An 18,653-nucleotide genomic window follows, 5' to 3' on the forward strand; every position below is an offset into this window, starting at 1 on the left:
CCAAGGCCACTGAAGCTGCCAGTTTTGCTCCATCCCCTTGAGGAGTTAGGGAGGGTGGCGATCTTTGGGGTCCAGCGGAATGCGACATGGTGGGACGAAGGGCGGATTCCAGAAGGTGGCTTTTCAGTCTCGCGGCGCGATTTTTTCTCGCCTGTTTTCCGAATTGAGTGCAGTGGGCGCAGACGTCTGTTCTATGGCCTTCCCCCAGACAGAACAGACACAGCAAGTGGCCGTCGGATGTGGGGATTTTTGCTCCGCAAAGCGTGCACTTTTTAAAAGTGATTTTTGCGTCCTTTCCTTCCATACGCCCGGGGGGAGGGGTAGGAGAAGGAAGGGAAATGAAGTGATAGAAAGCGGGTAAAGTTCTTTTTTAATATATATATATACACGATACCAGTAAGAAGAAAAATGAAGAGTCGAAGGACGACAGAAGAATGAAGGTTGGTCGAAGAAATAAGGTAGGCAAAGGCTAGTAGTCGGAGGAGACGCAGCGAGGTAGGACTATCCCGGGCGGCGGTTAGAAAGAAACTGGGTGGGTGGAGCGCCTTCCCCTCGCTCCAGGCATGCGCAGTGGATGCCTGCTCCCCAGAGCGGGAGGGAATGCGCGCCAAAAATAACGCCTAGGCTAGCTTTTAAAATCTCCGAGGTCGGGTTCGTCCTGGCGGGAAAACCCATGTGTTGGGACTGCACAGAGACCACGAAGAAGATAGAGGTATTTCAATGCAAGGGAAACTGTCTATTCCAGCCTTGCCAGTTTTGCCTTGAGAACATACAGGGCTGCCCTAAGTCATCTGCGACTTGATGGTCCTTTGTACCACCTCCAAGCATCACCAGCCCAATGGGGAGCTGTGGGACCTTGTGGGAGGGGGGAGAGTTCAGCAGAGGAAAAGCCTGTCATTGCCTCAGATAATGCTCGGGGAAGCAACACAGAAACAGGAAGACCTCCCAGGAGATGAGTTAGGTAGTTAGGCTTCGCACGGTGAAGGAAAAGAACTCAACTCTATAGAATAGGTATGCAGGGCTCAGGGAACAATAAAGACGCAGGGGTAGAGCAGGTACCCTGTGTTTCCTTAGGGAGCCAGTAGGTCAGGGACATGTGAGGGGACTGTGGAAAATATCCCACAAAACAATTTAACCCTAGGCTCAATAGGCTGAGATTTTTTGGTTTAATGAGAAGTTCCAAATGAAATGAGTGTTTTTGATGGAAATACCCTGTCCATTCAGTAAAGCTGTGAGTGTGTGAAACTGTTAACTGTTTTAAAGCAAAGTTCTGTCCCTTGTTGTCATCATAACCAATAGCTTATCACATTCCTTGCCTTCTCCACCACACTAGTAAGTAATGAGCTCTTCTAAAGAAGAGAAAATGAACTTTTTTGAGTAGAAAAAGAAGATGATGATATTGGATTTATCTCCCGCCCTCCACTCCAAAGAGTCTCAGAGCGGCTCATAATCTCCTTTACCTTTACAATCTCCTTTACCCACAACAGACACCCTGTGAGGTGGGTGGGGCTGGAGAGGGCTCTCACAGCAGCTGCTCTTTCAAGGGCAACCTCTGCCAGAGCTCTGGCTGACCCAAGGCCATTCCAGCAGGTGCAAGTGGAGGAGTGGGGAATCAAACCCAGTTCTCCCAGATAAGAGTCTGCACACTTAACCACTACACCAAACTTGCTTTCCACTTTTTTTACAAAAATCAATTTTTATTAGACACAAAACCGCTTACAGAGGCACTTCCTGTTCCTCAAGGCCAGACTGCCTTGATTTATCTGGGCTCATCTATGATTAGCACTGCAAGGCCTCATTGTAAATCATGGCCAGGGCACCGAGGAAGGTCATGTATTCCGGGAAGTTCACCTCCTGGTCTTTGTTGCGATCCATATCTTCCATCAGTCCTTGAATCTCAGCCTCTTTCAGTTTAGGTCCAACTTTTTTGAGTATGTGTCTTCTGAAAAGAAAGTGTTGGTGTGAATCACTCCAGAAATGGAGGAGAGAAGTAGTAAAGATTACTGTATATTTCCCTTCTACCTCCCTAGGCTTCCTCTACAATAGCAGCATGTAATCCAGCACAGTTATTTCTTGCAACTAGAAGGCCCAATACAACGGACTCTAGAACAGTGGTCCCCAACCTTTTTGGCACCATGGACCGGTTTTGTGGAAGACAATTTTTCCACGGACCTGGGGGAGGGGGGAGCGATGGTTTCAGGATGATATAACTGTGCACTGTATTTCTATTAATTTGGTGTGGTGGCTAAGTGTGCAGGCTCTTATATGGGAGAACCGGGTTTGATTCCTCATTCCTCTACTTGCACCTGCTGGAAGGACCTTGGGTCAGCCATAGCTCTGGCAGAGCTGTCCTTGAAAGGGCAGCTTCTGGAAGAGCGCTCTCAGCCCCACCCACCTCATAGGGTGTCTGTTGTGGGGGAGGAAAGTAAAGGAGATTGTGAGCTGCTCTGAGACTCTGAGATCCAGGGTGGGGGGCAGGATGTAAATCCAATGTCTTATCATTATTATTAATACTGTTTGCTGATGATGCTGCACTCGTCTCCCACTCGGTATCAGCTCTGCAGCATATGACATCCTGCTTTGCAGAGGCTGCCAAGCTATTCGGCCTAGAAGTTAGTCTGAAGAAGACAGAAGTTCTCCACCAGCCTGCACCCCAGGAAGATTATCACCCTCCCTGCATCACTGTGGGTGAATCAGTTCTGAAGACAGTCCAGCAGTTCAGCTACCTGGGGTGCATCATCTCCTCAGATGCCAAGATCGACAAGGAGAATGACAACAGGCTGGCAAAGGCAAACCGTGCATTTGGCCGACTGCACAAAAGAGTGTGGAGCAACAAGCATCTGAAAAACGGCACAAAGATCAATGTTTACAAAGCGGTTGTGATGACAACCCTCATCTACGGCTCCGAATCATGGGTTTTATACTGCCATCACCTGTGACTCCTTGAGCGCTTTCATCAGCGCTGCCTTTGCACCATCCTCAACATCCACTGGAGTGACTTTGTGACCAATACTGAAGTCCTCAAGAGGGCAGAGGTCCACATTGGTCTTGTCAGCCACCAACGAGCCTGCAGCAGACGTGGACTACTGCACCCTTCTTAAATCTTCGTTCGCGAAGTCAAGCCGAGAGAGAGAGAGATTATTATTACTACATTGTAATATATAATGAAATAATTATACAACTCACGGCCCGGTTGCTAACAAGCCATGGACCAGTACTGGTCCACGGCCCGGGAGTTAAGGACCGCTGCTCTAGAAGGAGGCTCTGCACGAGTCCCCCACCCACCCTTTCTGTCTTCCCACCCACCCAAGGGAAGGCATTCACCCCCACACACACACACACACCTCAAGAAGAGTGGATCTCTGCCACCTGGATAGCAGCTGTAATTCTGAGTGCTCTCCAGCTGTCACCTGGAGATTGGCAACAGTGATTCCCCAGGAGGAAAGGTCTCTCCCTCAGAGACCATCTGGAGAGCAGTTGTAATTCTGAATAGTCTCCAGCCATCACCTGGAGATTATAACAGGTGTTGTAGTGGCTCTTGATAATTATGATGGGTCACTGTTCGTAGCTGCAAAAAAGAGCAAGAGTCCAGTAGCAACTTAAAGACTAACCACATTTGAGGCAGGGAGGCACTTCTGTGAATCACTGCTCACTTCTTCAGATACTTCCTTCATGAGTCACTGCTCATGTCTTCAGAGCAGTGACTCACGAAGGCTCATACCCGGCCACACATTTTATTGGTCATTAAGATGCTACTGGACTCTTGGTCTTTTCTCTTCATAATTAAGCATTCTTTGTACATGCTCAGAATGTCTTTAAAAATATTTTTATTGCTGGTTTGTTATGTTTTAACAAATGATTAAGAGAAACAATGAAAATATGAAGATATATATTTTTCCTTTTTTCACATGTATAGATCCCCCTGAAGAAGCTTAACACAAAACGTGTGGGGGTATTAATGTTTTGGAATAATTTTCTTCCCACTGCACCATTGTTTTTTCTTCCTCCATATGACTGAAGGAAAGAAATGGGAAATGCAGAAACTTGAAGATCTGAAGCGAAGAAGAAGATGATAAAGAAGAAGAAGCAGGAGAGACAAAGGCCTGAGGATGAGAACAGCAGAGAAGACAGGACAGTTGAGGAGAAGGAAGGCCATGGAGCTGAAGGGCAGCTGATGCTGTATCTGGAGATCACAGAAGGGACCACCGAGACATGAAGCCTGACTCAGCATCTGAGTGGTGGAAGGAGGCAGAGCAGAGTGGAAAATCAGGGGAAGGAAGAGCAGTGAGCAGAAGGAAGAGTCAGGAAGAAAGTGGGAGAGGAACTGAGAGGGAGCCTCTGGGCACTAGACAGGACTGGCCCAGGAAGCCAAGTTGCCCTTGAGTTCAGGAAAGATATCATCCCTGTAATCAGCACAACACAATCCACCCAGATTGAAATGACTGGGAGCTGTGCAAGAGCATAAGGGGAATGGGAAACCAGCTCTGAGGCAGTGTTTAGCCTCTGTCATGTGAGGGCTGGTTCAAGTCTACCCTGAGATCAAACCCTCTGCATTAAATGCCTGCAAATGCATGTAAACAAATTGTGATCTATCAAGCACATTTTTGCCTCAGCCTTCCTCCAAGAAATGCAAGGCAGAGTACATGATTCTCTTTTCTTTATTTCAATCCCAGCAAGAGTGACTATGCTAAGGTCTTTCACTGGGCTTCCCTGAAGTGTGAATCCAAACCCGGCTCTCCCAGATCCTCACTGGTGAGAGGAAAGACTGTTCTACCCCTCCTCAGACACCCTTTTCTGCCACTGTCAGGACCACCAGGGCCCAGCTCTAGCACCGAAGAGAGATGCTGGTGTGAAATCTCAGCTCTGGTCAAGTCCTGTTCCAAGTTGCAACACTAAGACCCCCATCGATGAATCGAACCAGATGTGCTGCTGTTGAAATTCTGTGGGCTAAATGGATGCAGCTCTGTTGATGTGGCCCACAAGAGGATAACATTTTGAGCTGTCTGTTTCCTTCCACGCACAGCCCTTGCTTCTTTGTCCTCTTGACGGCTGGCGCCTGCGTGCAGAAAAGCCCGCTGCGGGGCAAAAGCTGTCGCGGCCGGAGCCTTCCTCGGCCAGTTGGCGCAGCCAGAGCTGAACCGCAGCGGGGCCTCTCCGGCGCCCAGGTCAGCACCCCGGACAGCAGCTGCCCCGGCAGGCCCCGCCCTCGAGAGCGGCAGCTCGCCCAAGCCCCGCCCGCCCGGAGGCGGGGCCTCTGCGTCACCCCCCCCCCCTCCACCCGCTGCCCGCCGCCGCCGCCTTCGCCTTGCGCCACCAGGCGCCGCGCCCCGCACAGCCGCCCGCACAGCCGCCCGCCCGCAGGTGAGGGCAGGGGAGGGGAGGGGAGGGGAGCGGGGGAGAGGGGGGGCTGGGGCTCCGGCCGCCCTCTGCTCCGGCTGACGGGGCGCCTTTGCCTTGGCAGGAGGCTCTGCTCCTTCCTTCTCGCCGGCGCCATGGTGAAGCTGGGCAGCCATTTCGGCGAGAAGAGCCCCAAGCAGCCCCCCGCCGAGGACGGCTTCGACACCATCCCGCTCATCACGCCCCTCGACGTCAATCAGCTCCAGTTCCCGCCCCCCGACAAGGTAGGCCGCCCCGCCCCGCCCCCAGCCAGACAACAAAGGCCGCCGCCGCCCCCCCCCCTGCAGAGGCAGAGGTGCCAGCTCCAGGCCGGGAAACTCCTGGAGATTTGGGGGTGGAGACTGGGGAGGGGAGGGGGCTCAGCCCCAGAGTCTCCCCTCCCAGGCCAGGCAGCCATTTGTTCCTGGGGGAACTGAGCCCTGGAGGCTGCCATCCCTTTGCTGGGATTCCGGATGGTGGCAGGGCAGGTTCAGCCCCCAGAAAAGTATCTTCTGGACCAAACAAGAGGGGAAATCCCTCTCACAGATTAGCCTTCCAGCCTCAGGTAGAGAAGCACACCCCCCTTCCCCAGTGAGGCTGCTGGAGAGGCTGTTTGGAAAATGGTTGGTGCAAATTCTGTGACAATCAATGACAATGGGAGAATTTGGCTTCAGTTCCTGAGGAACAATGCTCAGAAGGTGCACATTTTTGGAGGGCTCAAAAGGCACCTGGAAAGGCATTTCTGTGAGACAGAGTTGACCTGGTGCCGTAGAGAGGTCTATTCCTTTGGGAACTGTAGTTGACTCACAAAATGGAAGGTGGAGATTTAAGCTAGAGAATCTCACTAAACTACAGTTCCCAGGATTCTTGAAGGGAAAACCACATTGGTTGTGAGCCGCTCTGAACTCATCAAGGAGTGAGCAGGATATAAATAAAATCAATCAATGAAATAAACAATGCTTTCAGTCACGTAAACCTTGTCTACATCTATATGTTGCTGAGGTGACAAAGGAAATTTCAGACAATGAGGAGGACACAAGTTTGGGTGCTCCTCTCATGGATCCCAACGCCTCCGGATTGCAAGTTTGGGGGCAGGGGGGAGGAGGCATTAGCTACTATGATGTAGGATACATCTTCATTTCAGTGTCTGTTGGTGCTTTTGTTCACAGATGAGTGTGACAGTTGCCCACCCAAGAGTTGCTTCACACACACACACATCCCAGTATGGTGTAGTGGTTAGAAGTGGGGACTCTAATTTGGAGAACTGGGGGGGGATTCCCCACTCCTCCTCCATACACAACCTGCTGAGTGACCTTGAGCCAGCCACAGTTCTCTCAGAAGTCTCTCAGCCTCGCCTGCTCCCAAGATGCCTGGGGTGGGGCTTGTAAAACTGCCTTGACACCCCTGAGGGTAGGAAAACACGGGGTATAAAAACCAACTCTTCTTCATCTTCTTAACTGCTCAGATTCTGCAGGTGCAGAACAGACCAAACACTATTAATTTCCTGATCAAATCCAAATATGATAAGGGAATAAAAAAGTGGTAGAAAAGGTTGTAGCGCTGATGGAAGAGTGCTGCTGTGAGTGGAGGGCCTGCCTTTGTGAGCTCGTGACTGCAGGGTCCTGCCCTGGGTAGCCCAGGCTGGCCTGATCTCATCAGATCTTGGAAGCTAAGCAGGGTCGGCCCTGGCTAATGGCAGGAGACTTCCAAGGATGGGAGTCCACGTGGAGACAGGCAATGAACGTCTCTTGCCTCGAGAAGCCTACGAGGGTGCCAGGAGGCTTGAGAGCACTTCCCACCACCACCTTGGCTTTCAGGGTATGCCTCGAGGTTATTTCCCCCCTCTGTTCCTCAAGTCCAAGTCATCCAGCTGTTTCATCTCTCTCACTTTCCATCCCTCTCTAGCATGAGCGGACCCTGCTTAGCTTCCAAGATCTGATGAGCCAGGCCCAGGGCAGGGGCTGATGAAGATGGGCTCTGGTTCTTCCAGCCTTGTGGTGCAGGGGCAGCAAGCAGGGTGAGCTGTCCAGCCTCTCAAGGCCCTCCAGCAGAGTCAATGGCAGCTACACTTTTCTGAAAAGGACCTCAAGGGGTCATCTAGTCCACAGCACAGGAAATACACAACTTCTTCCCTCCCTCCACCTTTGCTGTATGTCCAGAGGAAGCCTAAAATCTTCAGTATTCCTGGACCGATCTGTCCTGGAGGAAAATTCTTTCTGGACCTCAAAGTGGTGGTTGATCAGCATATCCCATAGCATGTAAGAAAGGGCCATGAGAGCCAGCTTTGGAGGTTTTTAAGCAGAGGCTAGAATGCAATCTGACAGCAATGCTGATTCTGTGAATTAGGCAGATCATGAGAAGGAGGGCAGAAAGGGTCGCATCAGTACTTAGTTCTTGTGGCCCTTCCTTACATGCCCAGGGAAATGCTGATCACCACTGTGGGGGCAGGAAGCAATTTTTCTCCAGGCCAGCTTGGCCAGAGATCCTGGAGGTTTTTGCCATCTTTTGGGCATGGAGCAGGAGTCACTGGGGATGTGTGTGTGTGTGTGTGGGGGGGAGGTATTTGTGAACTTCCTGCCTTGTGCAGGTATTTGTGAACTTCCTGCCTTGTGGACTAGATGACCCTGGAGGTCCCTTCCAACTCTATGAATCTGTGATCCCTTCCTGCCCTCCCTCTCACAATCTGCCTAAATTTATAAATTTATCATTGCTGTCAGATGGCCATCCAGTCTCTGTTTAAAAACCTTGAAAGCCTCTTCGTTGAGGAACCGCTCTGTCAGGAAGTTCTTCCTAATGTTCAACCGGAAACTCTTTTGATTTCATTTCAACCTATTGGTTCTGGTCTGACCTTCTGGGGCAATAGAAAACACCTCTATATGACAGCCCTCCACATACTTGAAGATAGCTGTCATATCACCTCTCAGTAATCTTCTCTCCAGGTTAAACGTATTTTTTAATATTTTATTTTTCAAATTTATCTTCTGCCCTCCCCAAAAGTTGGCTAAGAGCGGATCACAGTAAATAGTTAGGCCATTCATCATCATATCATATACAGTGTTATAAATAATTAAAATACATTAATACAAAATCCTTTTAAGAAGATGATGATATTGGATGTATATACCATCCTCCACTCTGAATCTCAAAGTCTCAGAGTGACTCACAATCTCCTTTACCTTCCTCCCCTACAACAAACACTCTGTGAGGTGGTTGGGGCTGAGAGAGCTGTCCCAGAAGTTGTCCTTTCAAGGACAGCTCTGCAAGAGCTATGGCTGACCCAAAGTCACACCAGTAGTTGCATGTGGAGGAATGGGGAATCAAACCTGGTTCTCCCAGATAAGAGTCCACTCACTTAACCACTACACCAAACTGTACCAGCTGTTAGGTGTGCTGCTGGACTTGGAAGTTTGTGTAATCTGGGCCATGTAAGAGTGATGATTTCACCAGGGGAGACAGACCTTTGATTGGATGCCTGGTGCCTCAGCAAAAGGCCTGGCAGAGCAGCTCTGTGGAGTGGTAGAAGTCCCTGGAGGCTCTGATCTCCTGCAGGAGGCTCTTCCACCAGGCTGGGGCCAGGGGAGAGGGAAAAGCCCTGCTCTTGATTGATGCTAAATGGATGCCCCTCGGTCTGGGGACAGCCAGAAGATGTCGATCACTTGAGCAGAAGGCTCTGGGGCACATATGAAGCGAGGCAGTCTCTTAGGTATGTCAGTCCAGCTCCTTCTGACTTTCTTCATAGGACTAGACCCCTCAGCACCTTCACTGCCTTCCTCTGGTCACACAGAGTTGGTCCTCGCCAGCAGGTGCCCCCTGGGAGTGCAGTCTGCATGTAGATGCCACAGCTTTGTTGGGTGGCAGCCTTGTGGAAAGGGCCAGATCCAGCCAGTGTTTTCCTTTCATGACTAGGTGATGTAAGGGGGGGGGCTGGTCATGTCAAGGTGTGTATGGGGAGCGGGGGGGGGGGACTGAAATTCTCCCTTCCTGGCTCATCAGACCTGACAGGCCTTTTGACAGAATATAATCACCAGAAATGCAGAGTCTATAATTATGGGCTTCTTAGTCACTGATGGTGCTCCAGTGTGGGAGTAAGCATAAAGAATCACTTCAGAACAATGTTTCAGCTCAATTCTGTCAGTTGGATATAGCTTGAAAAGTTGGAGGTTGCACAAATAAAAAATCTGAAAAGGCATTTCAAGGCAACCTGCTCTGTGCCCTTAACCCCCCTTGCAGGACTGTCTATCCAGATGTCGCAGCAGACCTCTGCCCTCCCTTCAGAGCCTCATGCACAGCTGGCTTGTGGGCATGCACCATCTGTTTCACCTGGCGTGAAGTGCTGCAGGAAGGGTTCTGGCTTGCCAGACCTTCACTCCCACTCCAGTTGGCATGGCATCCGAAGGCAGGCGCAAACTGGGCAAAATGGATTCTACTTCCTCCCCATCCCATGGCATTTTAAATTGGCATAAACCTGGCTGCCGATCAAACTAGCTTTTCAGTGGTGAGAGGAGGGAGGGAGAGAGGAGCACTGAAGGAAATCTGGGCTCAGGGGACCTGCCTCATCGGACAAAGGCTGCAGTAGGGAAGGGGACGGAGGAGAAAAGCTGGCTGGAGCCCAAGGACTCAGGCACCCCCGCATCTGGACATGGCCGGCCTGGAGCGACTTGGAGGCTTCCCAGCTAGGGAAGTGATGGGCGAGGGGATCGAGCAGGTTCAAGGGGATCAGGGGATCAAGCCCCATTCATGCCCCTCCTGGTCAAGAAAGGCTTGTGGTGTCTGAGTGTGGCAATGGCGCTGTCTGGCAGTGGTCGCCCAATGGTTCAAGAGGGGAGAGTCATGTGATTCAGAAAAGGAGCAAGAAACTTCCCCTGTGAAGCAAGAGTAGGCTTCTGTGGGTTATGGGACATTGCTAACAAGTCGCCTGCTGTGCTTCTTGGATATGGTTGGGGGAGGCTGATCCTGCCCATAGTTTGAGGAGGGCTGCCATCTTGGTCTGAAGCAATAGAACTCAGTTAAGAATCCAGTGGCACCTTTAAGACCAACAAAGTTCAGTTCTGGGTATGAGCTTTCACGTGCAGGCACGCTTTTTTGGATACATTCAGGTGAGAAGCTGTGTTGGTCTGAAGTAACAGAACAAAGTTTGAGCAGAGAGAGAATCTTATAGAATCATAGAGTTGGAAGGGACCTCCAGGGTCATCTAGTCCAGCCCCCTGCACAATGCAGGAAGCTCACAAATACCTCCCTCCCCAGTGACACTTTCTTAAAGGCCAGTTGGTGAGTTCATGGCAGAGATGAGATTTGAGACGTGGATGGCTGGATTCATAGTGTAGCTTCTTAACCGCTTTGCTGAAGTAGCTGTTAGGTGACCAGGAATCTCCCTCCAGCCTTCAGATACTGGAGAACAGAGTTCAGTGGCATTTCCTACAAAGTCTTAAATGCAGCACGTTAATGGGGGCCTAATGTGAATCTTATGTTTTTAAAAGAGGAACAGCCTGAAATAGATGAACCTGCATTTGTTGCTGGTGGAGAAAGAAGCACAATCCCTACAGCAACCAGGCCACAAGATCTGTTGCTTGGCTGGTGTTCATGCAGCAAGTCCTTAATACTTTGCTCAGGTGGAAGGCAAATCACTGGTGTCTTTTCCAGTGGAGCACATTCAGGCAGTTTCGTTTCCCATGGGAATCTCCAAGCCGGAGACTTGATGGTAACTGCACAGCAGAAGCACATGTATATATCCCAGTTCTAATACAGGTGACGTTGATACCTTAAGTCTTTTAGTTCCTTAACAGTGGCCTAACAATGCAGCAGTTTAAGGGTAGGACTTTGGCAGGAAAATATATCAGATTTTTCAGCTCCACTGCTTGAGTTGCCTGGGAAATGAGATCAGATCTCTGTGAAGGCATCTGTGGAAAGTCTTCTGGGGTGGGGAAAGTATCTATTAATTGTAACTGCAGATCCACTGATGCAGGTCAGTAAATTTAGGTTTGGGGGGGCAAGTATAGGGGGATGAGGACACACATGCACAAAGGGGGGGGTGGACACACATGCATATATGCTTCTAAAAATAATCTTGAATTAAGCATCTCCAAATGCAAAGACAGAAGGAAGTCCAGGTTGTGTAACCAGCTATATGAGTGTGAGAAGAACATTTTAACCTAATTTGCCAGGAATTTCTCCCACAGAAGCAGAAGAGAACTTCTTAGTAGAGCCAACACCTTGTCTTCGTGTCCTGCAAAAGGGAATTAAATATAATAGGTTGAATGCTGATTTGGGCAGCTCCCCAGAGTGTGATGTGAGAGTCAATAAGCAGTGTAGAACCTGGCTACCAATGCCAGCAACAGACAGATCCGTCCTTCCATGCTTAAGACTTTGGCTGCCACAAACTCTCTATTAATTGGTCTCCTGTTAATGTTCTTCGAAAAGGTGGTGGTCAAGACAAAAACGGAATATGAACCAGACCGCAAGAAAGGGAAATTCCGCACACCTAAAATAGCTGAGTTCACGATCAGCATCACTGAAGGTGTCTCAGAACGGTTTAAGGTAAGCAACAGCATGACTTGTTTTCTGGCATTAGGCCACCTGAGCTGTGTTGCCTAGCAATGCAACTGTTAGGCAACACAGTGGCCTAGCAGTGCAACTGCTGTTAAGGAGCCAAAAGACACTGTTGCTGGAGGCTGTCAAGGCATTGAAAAGTCAACTGTGACATTTTTTTAAAAAAATTGCCATAGCAAAATGAGATAACTTCAGAATGAGGGACCAGAGTCTTGTTCTTCAGTGGCATGTAATTGAACAGGGTTTGCTATGAGGAAGAGCCCACAGCGCCTCATAAGGCCACAGACCTAGGCAAATGCTGCCACACGCTTACTCTTAAGGTTGTATCTCTGTCTTAGCAGCATCCAGAATGGTTTGTTTGGGGAAAATGAGACCCTCCCCACACTTCACTGCAGTAAATTAATGCAAGTGGGGTGGGGGAATCTCTTGCAGATACTGCAGTCTTGGACTTGTGGCTACTTCCCATCTCCTTCAGCACAAGATCCTGACATCAGCCTCTTCCCTTATCACTCCATATTCAAGAGAAAAGGACGGTCCCATCCTTGGGAGCCCATTGCTAGACACCCTTTATGCGAGTGCTTGAGAGCATGCATCCTCTCTATAGAACCACTGGAAAGTTCTTAAAGGTTCTTTGTGGGGCTCACAAGATCACTCACATCATGAATATAACAGCCCAGCAGATCCAGACTAATTTAGGATGTGAGGACAATCATGTTGGCAGGTGGAACATCCTGGGTGTTTAAATAAAGTCTGTGCATAATTGCAAAACCATCCATTCTGAGCAAACTTTTAACTCCCAGAGAAAACTTTACTGCCCCAGATGCTCTCTGCAATGTACCTTAATCCCCCACATCATGTTCAGACTGTGGAAGAGAGAGCTGGTGCAGGGCATGTCAAGGGCTGGGGAACAGACAGGCCAAGTGCTGCAAAAATTCCATCAGGACAAACCAGAATTCAGGTCATTTTCTGGCTCTTGGACCGCGTGAGCAGAAGAATGACCAGAGCCAGACTCCTCAGGAGCAGTGGCTTCAGTCAGCCAAGTCTGAAGCCTTCCTACAACCTAAGAAGCTGTTGTCCAATGGAAGAGGTTCTTCCAACCAAAGGAAGACTAGAGCCAGTAGCCAGGCTGCTACTGGGACTACCTCGGTGGGAACACGTGTGGCCTGGGCTGCGGGAACTGCACTGGCTGCCAATTGTGTACCGGGTTCGTTACAAGGTGCTGGTTATTACCTATAAAGCCCTATATGGCCAAGGACCTGCCTACCTCAGGGACCGCCTCTCTCCATATGTTCCCCAGAGGGCACTGCGTTCCAGTTCACAAAATCTTCTGGAAATCCCTGGGCCTAAGGAGGCCAAACTTAGAACAACTAGAGAGCTGGCCTTCTCCATAAAAGTGCCCCAATGGTGGAATCAGCTCCCGGAGGAGGTGCGGGCTCTGCGGGACCTTAACCAGTTCCGCAGGGCCTGCAAAACTGCCCTCTTCCAAGAAGCCTTCAAGACGTGACCAGACTGAATATTATGCCGCCAGGATAAACAGAGATTGTAGCACCATATTGTTTTTAGCTTTTTAATATTAATGTATATTTATATTCGTAATTGTATTTATTGTGAACTGATTTTACTTGCATTGTCACCTCATGATATTATATCATGACATATTGTAAGCCGCCCTGAGCCTGCCTCGGCGGGGAGGGCGGGATAGAAATAAAATTTATTATTATTATTATTATTATTATTATTATAGAGGAATGCTTCATGTGTGGCTGTGTGGAGTAATAGGATACAAGCCTCAATGTTCTGCTGTTGCAGAGTGATGCATACGTTGCGCTTTCACACGCATTTAATAATTCACTTTCACCCACTCCAATGCAATTTTTTGCAAGTGGATTTTGCTGTTCCACAAAGTGAAATCAAGTTGCAAAGTTTCTTGAATGCGGATTGAAAGTGTGTTGTTCAGCATGTGTGAAAGCACCCACTTTAGAAGGGAGAATGTAAGAACACTTGAAGTCTCTGGAAGGCCTTGGCATCAAGGTAAGGCCCCCAGCCATGACTCTTCATCCAGTAGCATATCTCCTTATGAGCATATCCAGGAATTAGTACTGTTGGGGTTAGGATTAGTACTGCCAGGGCAAAACCCCTGCCTTGGGGATGACAGATCTTTACAACTATGCTGTGAGTTCCCATCTGCCACTGTTCCTGGGTTCTTGCTAGAGGAAGCCATCAATGCTTCAACAGCCTTGCCTACACTGGATACAGGATCTGTGTTGTCTAGCAATGGGCACAAACCGGAGAAATGGTGGTTTGTGGTTCATGAAAAACCATAACCCATGGTTCAGGAACCTCCATGAACTTTTCAATTTGCCGAACAGGTTGGTGGTTTGTTAGGTTTTTGACTGATGCTCTTGGGCACCCTCTCCAATATCCAGGGGTCCACTTACTGACCACCCCCCTTCACTGCCATGGCAAGCAAATTGTTTCCGTTTTCACCTCTGGATCAGCACCTTTCCAAGATGCTGGAGACCCCATTTTTTCACTGCTTATACCTCCTGCCTTCCTCTACCACCTCCAAGGGTTGACCTGTCAGCAAGACCCCTGCAACTACCATCACATCCACCATACCCCCTGCTCCTTATCCTGCATGAAACCCTGCCTTCCCAGGGTTCTGGGATCTGGACTGAATATTCAGTAGATGATCCTGGGTGCCCCCCCCACTGCTGCTTTGAGCAAGCCCCCTTTTTTGCCTTCTCCCCCCTGCAAAACCACCTTCCTGGGGTTCTGGAGACCCCACACCTGACCTTCCTCTGCTACCTCCAAGGGCTGGCCAGCAGCCACTGTCCAATTTTTGTTTATTTCATTTTATTATATTCCGCCCTCCCCTGACGGGCTCAGGGCGGCTGACATCAATTAAAACAACATAAAATTACATCATTACAGCAAAATCACAATAAGTTATTAAAACATCTCAAATATATACAATTTTAATCCCTAGATGGTGTTGTTATTACTTCTTAATTAGCGCTGTTTACTGTGATGTTATTAGGCGTTATTGAGCGCCTTGCATTTCTATTTGGGTCGGATTAGGATATTAGTACTGCGGGATGGTGAAGTACTGGGCGCTTAATATCCCTTAGATATTAAAAGCTTGTTTAAACAGTTCTGTCTTGCAGGCCCTGCGGAATTGTGGCAAGTCCTGCAGGGCCCTGATGTTTTCAGGGAGAGCATTCCAGAGGGGAGGGGCTGCCACTGAAAAGGCCCTTGCCCTGGTGGTGGACAGCCGAACAGGCTTTGGCCCGGGGATCACTTGATCGTAGTGCTCTCTGGGGCTCATGTGAGGAAAGGTGGTCCCGGAGGTAGGCAGGTCCCAGGCCATATAGGACTTTAAAGGTCTTAACCAGCACCCTGAAGCGAGCTCAGAATGCCACCTGCAGTGTCTGCAGCGCAGGTTGAATGGGCTCCCGTAAAGGTTGCTCCAATAACAACCTGGCTGCAGCATGCCCCCGTTTCCTTCCCGTGTCACCCCCCCAGCAAAAGCTGCTGCAGCTCTCACAAGCTCACTGGGGAGTTGTGCTGTGGCCTGCCATTGCCTTGGGTACCAGCATTTCTGGCTCACAAACCTGAGCCAAATGAACCAAAAACCAGGCCGGTTTGTGGGCAGTTTGCAAACAATGTGATTGCCCAAATCACGGTTTGTGATCCAGTGGACCAGCCTGGTTTGTCTTGAAGCTCAGTTTGTAATTTGGTTCATGCCCATCCCTAGTGTTGTCCGTGTATGGTGGAGGCCAGGTGCCCTCTCCACAGGGTATTGGTTATGCAAATGGGCAGTGCAAACCATCATCACTTACTGGGGGTCTGAAGACTGCCCCATGTTTTTACAGGAGTCTGTGGCTTACTCACACTTTTGTGAGTGCAGGAGTCAAGAAAGTCACAAAACAACTTTGGTACAAGTTTTAAAAAGCAGTGGTTACTGATGGGAAAAGGTCGTGGGGTGATGGTCATGGAAAAGAATTAGAGTTACCAGGTTCCCCCATGGCCCCCAGTGTGGGGTGGAGAGGTGGGGTTGAAAGATTTGGGGATGGGGCCTGGGGAGGACAAGGATCTCAGTGGGGTGCAATGCCAGAGAGTCCTTCCTCCAAAGCTGTAATTCTGGGGGATCCCCAGAACTCACCTGAAGGCTAACATCCCTAATTGGTATAGATTCCCCCCCCCCCCCCCGGCCAAAAAAAAAGAACTCACAAAACCTCAAAAATTGCCTTAAATATTTAATACATGCTTTGAGAATAAGCCTAACTAAATGTCCCAATATTGACTATGCAGGGTGTCAGGAGACATGTGATTGATTTCCCAATGGTTTTTTAAAAACTGAAAAGCAGCTGCAGTGAACGTGTTGGAGGGGTATGCAGATGCTTAACCCTCTCCCTTTGTATATTTTTCTGATCAAACCTTTCCTCTGCTTTTGTATTGGAGGTGATGTCATTTCCCCAGCAGTGGGAACAGGCAGAGTGATCTGGAATGGCATCCAGCAATTCTGCTAGGAGGTGAACAAGTGAGAAAGGACAGGTCTTTTCCTGGCAAGCTCCATGATGGTTTGAGTGGGCGGGTGAATGGAGCCTGTGTTCTGTGCCCAGTCCAGAACTGTCCTGGGGCTTTTCAGAATGCTCTTAGCCTCTTCTGGGGCGTCACATTGATGAAGTGCAAGGGCGGAGACATAAAACAGGGCCTGGAATTAATTGTTTGAAAGAGAGCATCAAAGTTACCTTGGGTAAGATCGCTTACCAAACAAGCTTCAGGCAGATGCAAAGGCAGAATTGGGCCACTTTGATACGAATACAAGTGAGCTGAGCAAGAAGTCATTTGGCTGTAATGGGGAGAACTGATTGCCTTGTGATAATAATGATGTCAGATGAGCCACTAACCATGTTGCTTGAAATGTTACTTTATGCTTATCGCTGTGGGATTAATTTCAAGCCATCCGGTTGTTGGGTCGTGCTGCTAAGTAACGGAGTGTTGGAGAGAGGCTTCTGTTGGGGGTTGTGCCTCTTGGGAAGTACTGGGTGCATGGGGCTGAAAAGCCAAGGGCGGGGAGGGAAGAGACCTGTGCCTTTCCAAATTGAAGCCTTTTTATGTATGAAACAAATCCCCAAACGACGGTTTAATTTTCTCATTATAGATTTTAAGATTTGGTTACAGGGCTTGGAGCATTTTCGGAAGCACCGTGTGGCTTCCTGGTGGAAATCATTCCCTCAACAAACAGCTCATGAACAAAGTCCCCTTGGAAGTCCCAGGGCTCTTTCTCCTGGGTCCTGATTAATTGGGAGCCATTGACTCAACAGCTACGACAATAACATGTAAAAGGAATCTTGTTAAAAATTTAAATATTTATTATCAAGATGTTGCAGATGCAATGCCAGCTTTGGTCAGGGATCTTTTAATGTTGCACATTATTTTAGGAATGAGTTTTGATGAGACAGAGAGAGAGAGAAGGAGAGAGCTGTCAGATGGCACGAGGGGAAAGATTGGGACCTGAATTGGTGCACAGCAGCAGGAGGGGCACATGGAATGGAAATGGGTGAGCTAAGAGCATATTCGAAGGTTACGTCATGAAGTCGGAGAGCTGATTAGCAAAACTTGGGTATCTTTGACATCCACAGCGAGACCAGAATTCTGATGCAGAAGTGCAGCCACCCTCTCTTCCTTTGCAAGCGCACTTGGCAAGCGTGGTTGGCTTGGTGCTTCAGAGTGGTTTATTGCTAGGAAACCTTCCTAATGGGTAGGAGATGTGCTCTGTAATACTTTAGTTATTTTCAGATTTTAGAGAAGGGTCTTGGAGGAGTTTGCTGCACACACCAGAAAGGCTCAGGGCAGCTGGTGATGGAGTCCCCGTAGCTTCGTCTGCTGTTTGTGTGCCTGGCAAGGCAGTAAGCATTGCTTAGCAATATCCTGTGGGTGCTGGCAGAGGTGCCATACATGGGCTTCATCAAGACTGTGTGCTCCTTTTGCCGGTCTCACACCATACAGCTTTTGCCCTGCAAGCAAGAGGCAAATTGAAGCAGGAGTGCAGAATGTTGTTTTCTCAGGTGGGATGGGAGGAGGGACTGAGAGGTCCAGGTAGACATTCTATAACTTCCTTGATCTCTGTGCTCCTTGCCAGAGCCTTGTGCGAGAGATGGAGAGGAAGGGCTGGAGTTGGCTTAGTTGCTTCAGAAAATATATATCCCGACTTCTCAAAATTCTCAGAGGTGAGAGTCCAGCAATAACCAGTTATTTTTTAATAGCTAAAGGAACAGGATTCTACTTCACCAGTTGTGCCTTTACTTTCAGCCCTCCAAATCCTTGCAGGCATAACAGTAAAATATCAGAGAGGAACCCTCTGCTTGACATCTGACAAAAAAAATTTGACCAGTGTTTGAATAAATGATCTTTTGTTTCCCATGGCCTTATTGAAGAGTATAATACGCAGCCTGGGTAAATTGTTGAGTCCCCTTCCATGAAGGGATTAAAAGAATTGCTGCAGAGTCCCCTAACAGGGAGCTGTCAGATTAACATAACTACACATGAGGGGGGGGGGAAGGGGGGACTTAACACAAACGAAATTGAATTAAGCACCAGAAAGTTACCAAATAGGCCCAATGATTCTGTTAAGCCCAATTTAAAATTAATAAATATTGACAGATATACAAAAACATACATATATTTATTGGTCCCTGTGATAGCCTCTACTAAGAATCAAAATC

The 18,653-nt window shown here is 48.9% G+C and overlaps 1 protein-coding gene across 1 annotated transcript in view; it reads left to right on the top strand.

Annotated features, from left to right (window-relative positions):
* Positions 1–5,262: 5,262 nt before the first annotated feature.
* The window catches only part of NSG1 (neuronal vesicle trafficking associated 1), a 29,771-nt gene continuing 16,380 nt past the window's right edge, over positions 5,263–18,653 (top strand). The window contains exons 1-3 of the mRNA XM_060246122.1: positions 5,263–5,361; positions 5,462–5,621; positions 11,794–11,910. Of these exons, the coding sequence (XP_060102105.1) occupies positions 5,493–5,621; positions 11,794–11,910 (246 nt within the window). The 5' untranslated portion in view covers positions 5,263–5,361; positions 5,462–5,492. The remainder of the gene's footprint in view (positions 5,362–5,461; positions 5,622–11,793; positions 11,911–18,653) is intronic.

The sequence above is a fragment of the Heteronotia binoei genome, chromosome 9 (genome assembly GCF_032191835.1).
Source record: "Heteronotia binoei isolate CCM8104 ecotype False Entrance Well chromosome 9, APGP_CSIRO_Hbin_v1, whole genome shotgun sequence".
NCBI lineage: Eukaryota > Metazoa > Chordata > Lepidosauria > Squamata > Gekkonidae > Heteronotia > Heteronotia binoei.